The sequence below is a fragment of the Musca domestica genome, unplaced genomic scaffold (genome assembly GCF_030504385.1).
Source record: "Musca domestica strain aabys unplaced genomic scaffold, Musca_domestica.polishedcontigs.V.1.1 12, whole genome shotgun sequence".
Taxonomy (NCBI): domain Eukaryota; kingdom Metazoa; phylum Arthropoda; class Insecta; order Diptera; family Muscidae; genus Musca; species Musca domestica.
Genome location: NW_026712155.1, coordinates 38,298 through 55,129, shown reverse-complemented (window position 1 = coordinate 55,129; position 16,832 = coordinate 38,298). Strand labels below are relative to the sequence as shown.

General features: G+C 36.9%; 1 protein-coding gene across 3 annotated transcripts; it reads left to right on the top strand.

Moving 5' to 3' along the window:
* The first annotated feature begins 6,469 nt into the window (after nucleotides 1-6,469).
* On the top strand, nucleotides 6,470-13,741 carry LOC101893040 (helix-loop-helix protein delilah). 3 transcript variants are annotated; one of them, XM_005189132.4, is made up of 2 exons: nucleotides 6,470-6,982; nucleotides 12,367-13,741. In XM_005189132.4, exon 2 carries the CDS (start codon nucleotides 12,390-12,392, stop codon nucleotides 13,473-13,475), a length of 1,086 nt encoding a protein of 361 aa, XP_005189189.2. In that variant the 5' UTR covers nucleotides 6,470-6,982; nucleotides 12,367-12,389; the 3' UTR covers nucleotides 13,476-13,741. The 3 variants fall into 3 exon arrangements, with proteins under 3 accessions (XP_005189189.2, XP_019894350.2, XP_005189188.2); XM_020038791.2 differs by having other exon boundaries at nucleotides 6,470-7,039; XM_005189131.4 differs by having other exon boundaries at nucleotides 6,472-7,238.
* Nucleotides 13,742-16,832: the final 3,091 nt, after the last annotated feature.

Genomic DNA, 16,832 nt, shown 5'->3' with positions numbered 1-16,832 from the left:
GACGCGCGCATCGACCTACAAGCAGAAACCACTAACGCCACACACGGATGGGAGTTGTAAGCTCCGACGTAAAACACCATGACGCTGAATGAGCACACGTAACTAAATTGCTGCATTAGCCAGCCAGACGAAGGATGTGTGTTGAAGGCGCATTAAGTGGCGCCGCGATTTCATGGCTGACATTTGATCTATTTTTTTTTCTTTTCCATTTAACACGATAATTCAAAGGCTAAACACTGAGCTCTCAGAATCGCCGTGTCTTGTGTCTGTGGACATGTTGTAATTGGTATGAATTGCCAATTGATTGTAATGTTATATCATTGAGACTGAGAATTGTGTGGCACGGAACGAACGTGCTCGAGTCTGCGTACGAAGTCTGGTGTTTTGTCAAAGAAATTAAGTCTAAGTGTGCCAATTTACATAAAATTGCCTATATTTCTGTGTGTATGTGTGTGTGTGTGTTATTTGTGCACGTCGGACGGATTCACTTGTTGCAACACTAAATGTAAACAAACATATTAGGGCTGTATCGATACTCCTACAGATATAGTGCCACGAATCATACCCAGACATGGGTATGCAGAGACGTTCGACTGAAGATTCGTGCCCCCGGTAGGAGAACTCTATAAAATTAATGACAATTTCATTTGGTCTGTGGTTTCCGATATTGTTAGCTACGGAATTAATGACTGTCTCGAAACATTTTCAGTAGAGCGAGCTCTAAAACTATGTGGACGCTGGGATTTATCATTCGTCGATTTCAGTAGGCAGCGAGAAGCAATTTACAGATTCACGTGTGAAATGCGTTTGCTTTCATCTGCGCAAACATAGGGTAAGTGTACCAGTAGTCGGCACTTTTAGGATTTTCGCGTTTTTAATCGCTCACCATTCTGAGTGGAACTTTTCAGTTATTACAAAGTTAATTTATTCAGATTCGAAATTTTGTATAGTTTTTGCAATAATAAATAAAGTTTTAATATATTTTTATTAAATTTCATAAATTTGAAATTTTATTAAATTTCATAAATTTTTACAACAATGCTTTTGTGCCAGTAGTCGGCACCACTTGCCAATTGTCGGTATGGCATGTTCCAACAGTCGGCATACCATTTTTTTGTAAGAATAATTAATAATAAAAATAAATTAATTCATTAAAATATAATATTTTTGTTTAGTTAAACTGATTCGACGTCTTTATTGTACTTTCCTTAAGAATATGGATTGTTGAGGACCTTCACAGACAAAAATCTAATTTTTATCAAAATAAATTATCTTTTCTTAGCGAAATTGTACTCAAAGATAGCTGACAATATATTTGAAGTAAACAAAATACATTTAGTTATAATAGTTTCATTTATTTGGGCTTAAAAATAAAAAGTGCCGACTACTGGGACATACCGAACTTAGACACACTTACCCTACTTGCATACATATATTTGAAATTCATATGACACAACCCCACCAAAATTAGAAGGGATCTGTTGAATGAGAACATGTGAAGCTTTAAATCGGCTCTTCTCTGGATTCAACAGCTTATCTGCTACAAAACATTTTGCTGAAATGTCCACATCCAAAATATCACTGATTTAACTCGTTCCACACTACTGTTAACACTGAGCACTTCTTTCGCGCAATCGAAGGAAACCAGTTACTGGCTTGACCGCTAATTCGTATTTACAAAAACCATAAATGGTTTGCGAAACTACCTTTGTTGTGGCGTCACCGAACTCGCAAAGTTGTTCACTGCCATATTTGATCAAATATTAGACATTATCTGCTAATATTGGCGTTGTGAGTGTTGGACTCGTTTCGAGCGATTGAACGCTAACAATTGGATAGTTTTTCATGTTTAACCTATTTTTACAGTTAATGTTATTGAAAACAGTTCTGTAGATAGTGAGGCCATTGGTGTAGGTAAGACTATGTGGGGCTCCATAACTAGAAGCACATATATACACCGACAGGCAAAAGTCAGCATACGTCCTTACTTTTTGATAGCTGGCGGATCCAAGAAAGGCACAGACAAGGTAATAATGCAGATCTTTGTCAATATATTTTTAAAACCACCAGGAAATCATCCAAATAACGGATATTGGGAGGTACCGATATATGGGGGGTACACGAAGACGTGAAGTGGCATGGACAATTTTCTGTCATAGGAATCAGTGCCCACTGCGAATTCCAAATACCAAATTTGAAACAATCCCATTGAAAAGTGTAATACAAATCATTAAACCACCGAATATCTGAAGGTACAATGGTAGGGGCCATGGACCTCTACAGCCAATTATCTGCCTATTGCAAATAGTAAGATATGTCCAAGATGATTCTGGCAGGTACCGTTATATGGGGGCTATACGATGGGGTGGACCTGTACAAGAAATTTTCTGTCATAAGAGGTAGTACCCATTACGAACTCTAAATACCAAATTTCAAACAATTCCGGTGAAAAGTGTGACATAAATGATCAAACTACCGAATATCTAAAGTTACAGATATTTGGGTTTTATACCAAAACATGGACCCATATATAAGAAGATTTCTCTGCTAGGATGTTACCTACACACTCTCAATTTACAGCATATTCGGTATGAAATTGTAACGGACAGATAGGCAGATCGACGGACATCGCTAAATCAACATAGAATTGTATGCTTTGTGGGGTCTACAATGCATACTTCGAAGTATAGCATACGTAATGACAAACTTAATATGAGCTCCATACTATGGTGGAGGGTGTAATAATTAAATATCGATGTAACTTATTAACGGCAGAATCGGACAGTTGGTGAACATTTCCCAAGCTAAAGGAAAAAAATTGTCAAATCAAATACAGATTTCAAAAGAAAGATTTTCCAAATATCATCCTAATGCCTAATACGGCCGCATTACCCGTATACACGAGGTTCATATCTTCAGCCAACCAAATGAAAGCAAGGGCAAATGTTTAACAAAGGTTAAGTTCTTACAAATGTAGCCGTTAATTGCTCCAAACATCATATTAGTATACCCTCCACGTACCCCCTACGTATTATGGAGGGTACATTAAGTTTGTCATTCCGTTTGTTACTTATCGATATAAACATTCTAGAGCCTTCCTTCAGTTTCCGTCAAAATACACGAAAAGGACACTTCTGACATTTACAATGATGCTGATATCCGGAAGGAACAGAGAAATAATTTGCACATTAGAAAATGTCGGTAACCTAAAAGTCCAGTAAACGAGCAACTGAACACCTTAAAAATCATCCAGTACCATCGGCAGAATAAAATCAGTTGTTTTGTGCTTTGAGGAGTTGTAAAGATGATCGTAAATGGAATATGTTCATATCCAGTGTAAACCCATAAACGCGATCTGTAGAGGACATACAAATTAACATAAAAAGTCGGACCAAATCGATCGATCGATCGATCGATGTGATCGTCTCAACGCGTCGACATATGATGGTCACTAGTAATACAATGGGCCTGGAGATCAATTGTTCAAGGTGTCAATAAACTACTGGGGCCAGACATGCTTCAAATGCAATTTCCACAAACGGATATGAATTTATCCAATTTGGCTTTCATTTCGATGATTGAATCTTCAGTAGTTTTGGTATTTTTTGGCAAACAATTTTATTTACAGAGTTGTCCAATTCTTGGGCTTGGCCTAGGTGTATGTAGATGTCTCAGTCGATTTCAAATGTACATTAATGCGAAGAATCCCTGCAATGTATTCATTGACAAAATAAGATTCGATCACGATTACCTCGATATGTCAAAGCTGTAGACCACAGCAAACCGTCTTTTCACTTTCTACGTCGTGGTGTAGGACATGAAAGCTTTTTGCCCATTACCCCTCTCCCCCTAGGCACTATTTTGACTGATTTGTTGTTCTACTGGACATCCTTTTAGGCAGGTCTCTTAATTAGGCAAACAGAAGTTCTTTTCTCATCTCAACAACTCTCGCCAGCTCCGGCAATAAACCTTGTTCCCAGCCACACACTCGTACATGCATACGTTATTATTTCTTGATTTAGTGAATAAACAAAGACTGGCTGATATCACCCACACATCGAAAGAGGAAGCGATTGCGACCAACATGAGCAAATGAATCGGCAAGTCGGTAAGTGGCGTGCGCAGTTAGTGGGTTTGTCGGTCTCAGTGTGACAACAGCGCGCATGAATGACGTTACTCAGTGCCTCACCGTAGTATAAACCCACATTTAGTATAGCCGCACTTCGTCATTCGAACTCTCATTCATAAAAAGCTGCCAAGCAACAAACATCGAAAATAATAGACCTGACCTGAGCTCACCACTCGTTTTAAATGACAACAACACCGGACATGTTTGAGTGGGCTGGAATTGGTGTTCGCTTAAGATTATTCAAGATCAAAACACCCATACGCAGCTACCTCACAATAGAATTTTCACAAAATAGTGTGGCAACTTCAGTCGCAAACCCAGTAAGCCTATTCAGAGGAAATTCAAACCGCCAGAAGATACGTTAAAATTGTTGCCAAGTTTCGTACGGCCAATGAACAATATCGAATTGGTTATATGTTTTAAAGACAGTTTTTAGCTACAGAAAGGAAATAACATTGTACCCAAATATAAGTGCAAACGGTCTTCCACAGCATGCAATTGAATTAAGGTGGAAATTTCGGCCATCTTTAATGGGTGTTTTGAGAGATGGATGGACAATTTCAAATCGTGTACTTCTATTGCCAATTTTAACTGCGGAGGTCTACCACACAATGAGATCCCCGATCCCCGATAGCCTAATTCCAATCAATTTTAACTTCGGAAGTCTACCACACAACGAGATCCCCGATAACCTAATTACAACCAATTCTTGTCGCAAAGTCGGCTGTTGCCTTCCGCAACACTTGAAAACAGTTACCAACAAATCAGTTAACACCACCTAGCAGCGGTGTTTCAATGTCCGTGCACCCAGTAGACGAGGAAGGTATATAAATAATATATTTTATTTTTTCGTTTTGATTTTCTTTTGTTAGTCAAAGTTTCACACGAACGGACACATGGAACAATGGCAGGAGGTAGATTTTATATTTCTTTTCGTTTCGATGTCCCTATTCTGTCAAAACATATGTGCAGTTTGTAAATGTATGTGGTTTCTGTTTTTAATAATAAAGGAAACAATTATTTCTAAAAAAGATTTCTAAATCGATTGCAATAGAAATTCATATTTTCGATGTGACAGCGCTACGTTTTTCGACGATTTTCACCACTCAAGTTGAACACTTGTATTTATATATTTTATATCCACTAAACAGTGAATGTTTTTAATCCCGGAAAACTCACAAATACTTTAAAAGATCACTTGTGACTATTACAGCGATTCTGATAGCCAAGATATCGGATTTATAGCAAAATAGGTACAATGTATATTTTAAAGAAATATATCTTAGTTTTCCCGCTTATAAGTCATGAACGGCTGAATTGACTTTCACAATTCTCATCGATTCGGAATGGCGTTTTGCCAGAAAAGGTTAAAATCTAAGAAAATCTCGTAAAAATATGTCAATAAAAAGTGATTTTTTTTAATTTTTTTATCGCATGCTATTTTTTTCAATTTGACTTACAATTTTGAATTATGAATTTTGTAAAGATTTTCGACACCCTACAACACTATGTGTTTTGGGGTATTATATAGAGGTTCCAATTATCGTCCGCTCTACACGAAATTTTGAATTGGGGTAGGGTTAGGGTCAGAATTGAAGCATATTGTTATTTGAAGATGTACAAATCGACAAAAAATAACATTTTCCTGATTTTGCAGTCGCTCAACAGGTCACAATTGAAAACCAATCAACACGGAGTTTTGCATGAGAAGAGAGTTAACGACAGGGAAGAAGTCTAGCATTTTGGATAACCATTGGATTATATTTAGCGGGTAAAATAGACCACAACCTTCGTGTGAAATTGCTTTGAATACCTAACAACGCGACCGAGTGCGTAAATATGGGGCAAAAACCTAAGAGTAACATGTGGGCAGGGCTCCATGATATTATTTAAAAAACGAAATCTTCCATGATGGATTTCGACCAATGCAGAGTTGTTGATCCTCCTTGAGTTGAGTTAAAAATTCCCGTCTCCCTCGATGTTAAGCTACCTTTCGGGTTGTGCTATGCTGGATCTGATATGTAAAAGTAGCAACACTGCCCTCCTTTAAGAGGTGCTGCTATATTGTGTGCGTGAGTAAAATGTCTCAAAACTCAAATATTACTCTCTCGTTGACTTGAACAATATTTGCAGCAATTCAAGGCTGTGGTTTGTTGGGTTCAAACTCCGATAAAATAAATGAACAAATGTGGCAACGGTATTGTCGAAGGCAACAAAATTGCGCCTCTGCATACTACGTCACACCAACAGAGGCCGGCTGATCAGATAGTGGCAACCACTCACACTCACACATGTTTTGTTTGGATATTTGGATAAGTAGACGAAATTCCCCTCACCAACACATGCTCAGCGTGGCGTCACGAGTGTGAGATACTGGTTGGTATCGTTTGATGTCGCCTCAGCTGCGACCGAACAACGTGCTACGCGCCGCTGCTCCATTCGATGCTTATTTTCATTGCTCGATGATATCAACAACAATCAATTTTATTCAGTGCAAATTCGACAAACCTCGCATTCGGACGCGTTTCCATTAAGAATACTCTTTGAGCGCACAGCACATGTGAGATATATACTAAAGTGAAAAATAATCTCTAGCTGGCCGTCGCTTGTCGTACGCTCCACTCCATATTCCACGCACCTTCTCTTATTCATTCGACGCCGTGTGACGCGTAACAGTCCTATTTTTAGAAGTGGACTCGCAAAACAAATCAACGTGCTGCAGTGAACAACCACACAGTGTTTAGCATTTGTGGGAGCAATACAAAACAACAAATGATAATACCTCGCTATTTACAACAACAACCTCGATAATTGGACGGACACCATATTCCTATCATTCCCACAATTTTAAAGGTAATCTCGCCTGGGGATCTGAGAACGCAAAGCCAGCGCCGCCATCAAAATGTTCTGGTAAATTGTGTGTGATTGACCAAACAGCAACCTGTGGGAGGACGCATTATAGCAACTGAAGCTCTCGCCTAGACCCCCACTAAAATGCAGTCCTAAGAATTTAAACGCACCTCGTCTAACAGCCGCAGCTACCCCTGCTATTTCTTAGTGTCGCCCAAAGGGAGTCACTTGGAGGCCTGGAGACAATTTCAACTCCATGGTAAAAAAACAAATTCTGAGTATTTATGTTTTTATACCCTCCACCATACTATGGACGGTATATTAACTTTGTCATTCCGTTTGTAACTCCTCGAAATACTCATGTCAGACCCAACAAAGTATATATATTCTTGATCAGCGTAAAATTCTAAAACGCTTTAGAAAAAAACGTCCGTCCGTCTATATCGGTGCCTCTCGATATTCGGTATTTTGATGATTTTAGCGACATTATTAATCGAAATTGTTTCAAATTTGGTATTTGAAGTTCGTAATGGATACTACAGCATATGACAGAAAATTGTCTGTGCAGGTCTACGTCTTCGTATAGAGTTTAGGTACAATTCCGACCGAAATTGTTTGAGATGTCGTATTTGAAGTTCGTAATGACGGAAAATTGTCTATGATGGTCCAGGTCTTCGCACAGCTCCGATATAACGGAACCTCCCGATATAAGATATTTTGATGATTTTAGCTACATTATTCACCGTTTATTTTAAGTTTCGAATTTGAATATGGTAATGGCTTATGACAAACAATGCCGACGTATAGACCCCAATATAATTTTTAAAATTTTAACAGAATTGTTTAAGGATTTTATTTTTTGAAAATTTCTCAATACTGTGTTTTAACTTGTTAAATGTCGTTCGTTGCATCTCTCGTGAACTCGGACATAAATGGCCTTAAATAAGGAACACATACCTGTTACCTCCCTCAAGAAGGTCTAAATTTTTGAAAACTATGATAATATTATAAAGATTTCAAGGACTTCCGGGCAAATATAGACGGTTGCAAAATCTTTCTGGACAATAGACGTGAATTTTTAGTTTAAAGACATTTGTTTCAAGGACATTCTAAAAATCACAAAATTTAAGGAATGTGTTAATTTTTTCACTTTTTGCATTATCTAGAGGGATCTGTTCAATTCATTTCCCGAGATAATTGCAAAAGTTATCAATTTTAGAGTTCGAGAAAGTGTTCCCACAACGAGGAATGCAGAATCGGGAATCCCATGTTTGGTATAATTATGCCGACATAAAGTCCCATTGCAATGGATCGTAGACCCAGCAAACATAACGTCTTGACGAGTTCATCGTCAAAACCTTGCAATTATACAATATAGATCGCAGTTCAAATCGGATCCCCACGAAATGTTGATCGAATGTGTAGGTCTCGACAAGGAATGCGCAATTTACCCTGAAGTGCGATTAAAGTTCGGCGCACAAAATGCTCTTATCACTCGTCTGGAGCTTCCAAATTGTGTGGCAAAGTTTCTTTTAACCGATCTCAAATGAAGTTTCAGACTATATAAGGAGAAGTGACTTGACTTTCCTGGTGCTGCCATTAAAAGCGAAATGCCAAATATTATTGATCGGACACAAACAGATACAGCTATGTGATTGTTGCCGCCAAGACTTGCCAACTACTAGCCAATCAATGTACCGACAGATTCAATCACTTGTCGATTGCCACATATTGACCAGTAATCTGTTATAACCAGTAGCACATGGAATGCCATCTTTGGCTAAAGTCAGTCAAGGATGCACAAGCTAAGACTGTGTTGTCCAAACACACACACACAAACTCGGCACCTGTGTAGCACAACTAACCGAAGGTTTACGCCGTTCCCCTCCGACTTGTACATACTTAGGTCGGGTTAATTTATATTCACAAACCTCAGCGGTGATCTAGCATTCGAACAAGAAGAGAATTACACACACAACAAATAATGAATTACACTTCTGAATGTCATGCCAGTACAGCATCGATTACATCTCCCTCGCAGCCGAAAATTAAAACAATCAAAAACGTAGCCGACTACTTAGAAAATTCCATGGGAAACTAGAAACTAACAAAACTTGGCCGATCTCCCTCGCCAACAGTATCGAGTGGAGATTGTGTTCCCAGTGTACCCACATGCGACGTTTACTCGTGTTCAAATGTCATTCAGGCATACATATGTACCTACGTGTGTAATTTCTCCTTATAAGGAACGTAATGTTGATAAATAACAGATTCGGCAACGACATGTCTTGTCGCAAAAGCAATTCAAAATTCAAACCACTGCCAAAAAATGGGTTTAAACTGCTTTGCTATTTTTTTGACGTTTTTGTACCCTCCACATACATAGTATGGAAGGTATGTTAAGTTTATAATTCCGTTTGTAACTCATCGAAATATTCACTTAAGACCCAACAAAGTATACATAATCTTGATCAGAGTAAAAACCTAAGTCGCTTTAGCCGTGCCCATCCGTCTGTCCAACGTCAAAATTTTAATATAGCCTCCATATAATTATAGCCCCCCCCCTATTCGGTACTTTGACGGTTTTAGCCACACTTTCTAACGGAATATTTTAAAACTCGGTATATTGAGGTTGTAATGGGTACTACCTCATGTGGCACAATGTTGTCAATATAGTTCTACGTTTTCCTAAAGCCCCCATATAAAGGTACCTCCGATATGCCATATTTTGACAATTTTGGTGACACTTTCTAAGAGAAAAGTTTTAAATTCGGTGTTTAGAGTTCAAAATATGTTCTACCTCCTGTGGTAGAACATTGTCTATATAAGCTCACGTTTAAATATACCCCCATGTAAAGATACCCAAATGTTCGATATTTTGACAATAATAAGCTCTACCTCCAACAGAACATTGCCTTTAAAGGTCCACATTTTCCTATGGTGCCCATACAAAGGTACTTCCTTATATTTGGTACTTTACGATTTTTTAACAGATTTACTAAAAATTCAACATTGGGATTCCGCAATGGATTCTTCTTCTTATATAGAAACAAGAAGTGACACACACCGCCGAATACTGGAATATCTGCATTTACAGATCTATTTTTACATAAGTTTCTTTTCAAATTGTGGAGGGTATAAAAATATAGACCCTGCCGAACTTGATACATTTTTTACTTATTCAATCATCCAGATACAGTGTCCAAATTTGGATTGCATAACGGAATTTGAAATAAAAATAAATTTGCTAAATTATATTGAAATCGGTTCAGATTTGGATATATCTCCCATATGTGATGGAATTTAAAACGAACACACATTTGTATTGAAATCGGTTCAGATTGTTTTTTTTTTACCAACAAATATTCGTATTTAATATTTTGAATGTACATAAAATCAAAAGGGACAGCGAAGCGCACCAGCTATTTCCCCTTTAAACTGCTTTGCAATCATACAATAAGCATGTTACCGAATGCAGTATGGGTATCCGGGTATTGGTAGTTTAACTCCATTTCCAATCTCCTTATTACAGTTGTAAAGAAGAGTTAAAAGCTGTCGGAAAATGTTTTCGCACCACGGAAGATTAGTCGCAATGACAGTAGTACATCTTCCATAGTAACGTTATATTTGTATTTCTGTATGCATGTAAATATGATTATGAACATCCAGCCATAGTTACTGCAAAAACCCGCCAACACAACCGTATTATTTCCGGTGCTCCGGCCATAGCTCCATGAACCCCATATGGAATGTGTGCATACACACATGCACATTTCCCTAGGGTTTTGTTACGACCAGACATTTCAAGCTTCATTTACCACCGAATATTGCGTGGGTGTGATCATCTAACTCGACAATTAAAAAATAATAGTGATCGATGTGGGATGAGTTGACCCACATGCCAACGCATGCCTTCTGCCTACTCTCTTTGAATTGGTTGCAACGTACCACCAAAACCCGTAGGCATTCGGGGACTATGGTGGGAGGAACATTTAAAACACTGGGGTTAAACAGTTGTTTGTAGGTGGGAGTGCATGGTATGGAGCAGAAAACAAGCTACCGACTGTTATTTATTATTATTGATTTCTCCACAACAACAATAGTATTATTTTTTTAATTGTTCCCACAAATTATATGGCGTCACTAAAACGCAACTTATGTGGGGTACACAGATACGGACTTCTTTTCGTATCCTACACCATATTGTAGGGTATATCGTCGATAAATCGAATTTGATGACCGGTCTTAACTCCTCGAATTATGATTTCAGATCCCGTATCGAAAGACTTGCTTGAGCATTTAAGTGGATTAAGATAGATTTTGACATTTAACTAAAGCCACTTCTTAAACCAATAGTTAACAATTGAAAACCTTAATACGCAGAGGATATAGCATGAGAGAATGAAACAATTACAAATGAGGGTTTCAGCATTTAAGATACGAACGATGAAGTCGATTGGTGGGAAAGGTGCTATAGTCGTTCGGGGCCGACCCTGTGATACCCAACAACACTATACTATGTTGCAAGCCCCTGAGTTTCAAATCCATTTTGCATTGTAATTGCAAAATTACATGCATTGTAATTGCATGACAAAAAATTTAACAAAAAATACTAACTTTTTTGACAGATTTGTAGGGATTATCTTAGGTTTTAGCCTTTTCTGGCAAAATTGATGAAAATTCTCAAAATCCGTCCAGCGGTTATTGACTTATAAGCGGAATAACTAACATCAATTTCTTTTACATATGGATTGTACCTATTTCGCTACATATCCGATATCTTGGCTATCAACCTCACTGTAATGGTCACAAGGGATCATTTAATGTGTTTCTGACTTTTTCGGTATTAAAAATATTCACGGTTTCATAGAAATTTTCGTAATTTGACCATAAATTCCGCGTCTTTTGGTATGTGATTGTGGTCTGTAGAGTAAGTGCAAATTCAGGAAATGTTTCTGTTTTTGGTCCTTCTCAACCCAATTCAGTAGTTAACGTTACGTTTGTAATTTTTTGTTAGAAAACCTCATAATGTAAGGGACAACAAAAGTTTTAATTATTACAACAACGTACAGCAGAAGATGTTTATCTGATGATGGTAGACCAATTAAAACAATCATTCTCCTAATACTTTTTTTTTTAATTTAAGACGTTAAAATTTGACTAAAATATAGTATCTGAGGAAGAATAAAATAATCAATCATACCTATCTAAAGAATGAACCTTATATCAATAGCAGTTCCGAGTATTCCCGAGAATGTTATGAGTTTGTGGGTAGCCAATCGGATTGACGCAGACGACAATCAATTAATATAATTTATATTGGCTAATAAATCCTTCGGCGGCAATCTGTATTTTAATTCCTATAATTCGTCTTCTCAATTTTACAGGTACATACGTCAATAAGGAAAACATGGACTGCGAAAAGTACTCCTTGCGACAGAGAGAGAAGAGGAGACTGAGGCAGGGAGCAAACACCAAGTCGCCAGGATATAACAGTGATAACTCCAGCGAGTGTCTCCACAACATATTTCTTTGCCAGAAGACATCGGCTGGAGCCAATGCCAAATTAAAGACGAAAGCAGCACCTCTAAGCAAGTACCGACGGAAGACCGCAAATGCCAGGGAACGGACAAGAATGAGGGAAATCAATTCAGCATTTGAAAACCTGAGGCACTGTGTGCCAGCTTGCATCACCAGCGAGGATGTAGGCCCAAGTAGCGAAAAACTGACAAAAATTACAACACTACGACTGGCTATGAAGTACATCAAGGTGCTGTCGGAAGTCCTGCTCGATCCACAGCGACCTGACTATCGCTCGATCTGCGACTCAATATCTTATAGGCCTAGCGACAAGGCACCAAACGACAGTAAACGGCGGCAACGAGAAAAAAGTGAAGACCAAAAGCCAAATGCTGCAAAAACAAGTTCGGTAGTGGGAAAGAGACGCGGGAAGAAAGGAAAACTTATTCAATATGATGAAAGCGAATCGACGCTTAACCACCCTTGTTTTGAAACATCACCCTCCTCGAATAGCTCATCAGCTTATGCCTCCCTATCACCCTCCTACGAGTCTTCAGCTTCTCCGAGTTCAAATTATTCGCATGGTTTTGAAAGCAACATCATGGGCCACAATTGCAATAGCTCCCACTGTCGGAAGTCCACGTCCGATTTAAGTACTTTTATGTTGGAATCAGATGGGGAATCACTGAATCCCTCGGAACGATGGCCTAGCCCACTGCGCTCCAGTCGCAACGTACCTTCAATGCCAAACGATCTTTTTGAATGTTCGCCCAGCGACATGCCCTCTTTAGAGAATCCACTTGAACTCAGCTTACGTTTAATGGAACCGCCCACCGATTCTGTAGCATTCTCACCAATCCGCGTGCCCTGCTCAAATTCGCCCTGCCTAGCTCCTTTAATGAACTTTGAATCCTTCGACCTATTCCACCCGGACGACATCGGCGACCATGGAGCTCTCGACCTGTTTCTAACATAACTACACCCTAAAACGTAAACTAGCTTAACATACACATGTAATTACTTAGGATTAGTTCCACCATTACGCAAGTCGGTTGTTATTTCACTAACGGTTATTGTTTACTTCATTGTCCTTTTATACAAATATTTTATACTATTATATAAGCCAAATAATACTCGAATCTAACCTCACAACAACTAATTATAATTTTTTACATGAGTTCAATAAAACTAGAAACGGCGTACAGTGTTAAATAAATTAATTAAATTATTTAAAACTTGAAATCCCATAATTTGAACCATGGTGCAATGAAGAGAAGGTATGCTAAGTTGGACAATGTTGCAAGTAAATGGGCCTACCTGTATGGATTGTATAATCACAGCTACTATTAAACCAAATTCAGCATGTTGTTTTTTTTTTTTATCAAATTAATAAAACAACTCGTTGCATTGATTTTGAATATATAAGCAAAACACGCGAAAATAGAATGAAAGGTCAACATATATTTTCAAAATTATGTTCTATATTTCTCTGAAGATTTATTTCGCTACAAAAACATACGCATACGCATTTTTAGTACAACTGAATTTGAATATTTTTTCAACAGTTTTCATATGATTGAAAAGAGCACACATATGCACAAAGTAATTTGGTTTCATTGATTTCATTGTACCAAGATTTGAACTTACTTTTTTTAATGATTTATCGAACGTGTGTAATGTAAACAAGTTAAAAAGCAGTAAGTTCGTCGGGGCCGAACTTTGAATAAAACCGTTGAATAAAAACCGTTAAAAATTCTATTAAAATTTTAAAAAGTACCGAATATAGCCGTTGTGTTGGGGTTTATACGACGTGGACCTACGTTGTTGTCATAAGCCATTTGCATTTTTTTCGAAATTCGAAACTTGAAATAAGCGGTGAAAAATGTAGGTAAATTTTTGAAAACACCATTAATAGGGAGGTACCGTTACATCGGAGCTGTACGAAGACATGGACTTGCATAGACAATTTTCAAGCGAAAAGCATTTGGTGAGATAATAAATGAGATAATAAATGCGAATAAATCTTTTGTGTCTCGTACCATCGCTCGTTACCGTTGTAGCGTTACCTGGTGCAGTATATATATATATATATATATATGGTGCAGTATATATATATATATATATATATATATATATATATATATATATATATATATATATATATATATAGCGTTACCTGGTGCAGTATATATATACATATATATACGGAAAGTGGGTTTTGTTTTTTACAAATGTGGTTGTAAGCACGATTTTGAATATTGTTTATAAAGAATTTTACATTATTATTCCCGTATTTTTCGATGTCATGACGTTTCGTTAAACGTTTTGGAATTGAATGACTTCAATATTCTCACTCATACCCCTGAAACGACATAGACGACATCCGCTGATTCGATTTTTTTCGATATTTACGTCGTCTATGTATTTAATAGTATATAAGTACGTGTGCATACAAAATCTCTTCCTAAATAAACCGTGGTAATTGACCATTCTCAACATTATTAATGTATATTTTATTGTCCGCTTTATGGTGATTGGCCAAATATCGAGGTTAACCCAGTTGGAAATTTAGTATGTAAACGTTTTTGAGTTTACAAAATCTTACTGGAAAATTGATTCAGTAAGCATTGTCCAGTGGCATCCGCTGATTAAAAATATCTGCATTCACAATAATGTACATATTCTAAATATTTAAGGATATTTCAAAGCTCATACTAGCATCATACACGCTATGATTATAATTATAATTTAAAGTTCAAAGGACTAAATATGCCAAAGCATTTATATCTTTTAAATTCGGAAGTGTATTGCCCATTTGGTGTACAATTAATTTGAAATCGTATAAAGATATATGTGGCAACTACATCCAATTTCTGAACCGATCTCGATAAAATTTGGCAAAGATAATTCTAAGTTGTACTTGATATATTTCGGAGTGCATATTACGGCTGTGGGTAACAAATATAACAAATCGGGTGAACAATATATATGGGTGCTATAGCTATATCTGAACGGATCTTCACCAAATTTGACATACTAACTTCTAGACTCAATTCGGTCATAAGTGTCAAATTCCATCCCATTTGGGCAAATATTAGACGATTGGTGCACAATAACCATGGGTCCATTTCGCTTCCTTCTCCATGTTACAAACAAATGCACAAAGACATAATACCCTTACCACTATGTGGTGTAGGGTATAATAAACGGCTGGGCAATCGTAAAAGAAGAAAACATTTAAAGAATCAATTGTTTTTATAGCAAATAATTAAAAAATATTAAAATCGCCTGCCTTCATTTTTATTTACTACTAGCCAAGGCATGCTGCTGACGAATTTGGTTATCCTTATTGTAGAGAAGAAAAGAAAATGTCTATATACATTCTTCAAGAAATTTTCCAAGTTAATGTCATACGTAGACATGGACATGGCGTCGAGAGTTTAATAGACTGCTACGATATTTCTTCAACGATGCATTTCACAATTTTGATTACTATTCCAACATGAGTCATAGTTTTCATTATTTTACAAATATTTGGCATTGTAAATGATTCTGACAGAGAGCAGGCACAGCGTTATCTAAAACTTGACGTACTCGGTCGACGTTTTTCATCACACAAGTTAAACACACGGTGTTATATGAAAATTACTGAAAAAAGTCAAGTGTACGAAATTTCAACGCTAGCATTTAAAAAATTTCTTTTTTTTTTTTGTTGAAAATAGAAGTGATTAATACAAAAAAATGGAATGTTTGTAATTGGAAAATGTAACAATATACGTTTTTATGTTGCATCTAAATTTGAAATAATTTCAAATTATTTACTTTTTATTCGAAACAACACACTCATTTACAAACTTTGTATATGTTTTGTCAGAATAAGGCCACCAAAAGAAAAAAATGGTTTTTAGGAGGTAGCTTTGCTCTAATTTCTGTAATTGTGACCATGGCTTAATTAAGAAACTAGGAAAAATTCAATTCTTATAGCGTCAAATAGACTTTGAAATAAGCATTTTTTAACAAAAATTTTATTGGAAATCACAAAACATGAATTGAATGTTGGGGTTGTTCCACAAAGCTGAATCTATTTATTCATGGTACAATGAAGAGAAGGTAGGTCAACTTTGAAAAAATTGCAAGTATAGAGGTCTACCTGTTTGGCTTGTAATGTCAGAAATAGTATCAAAACAATAACAAAATCAAACAACTTGTTGCATTTATTTTGAATAAATAATTGAAAACCGCGAAAACTGAATGAAAGGTCAACACTTCTTTTCAAAACCAGGTTCTATATATCTCTAAAGGATTATTTCGCTACAAAAACTCTAGATTTTGT

Coding starts and splice junctions, on each gene's coding strand:
- LOC101893040 (XM_005189132.4), top strand. CDS start 12,390: ATGGACTGCGAAAAGTACTCCTTGCGACAGAGAGAGAAGAGGAGACTG.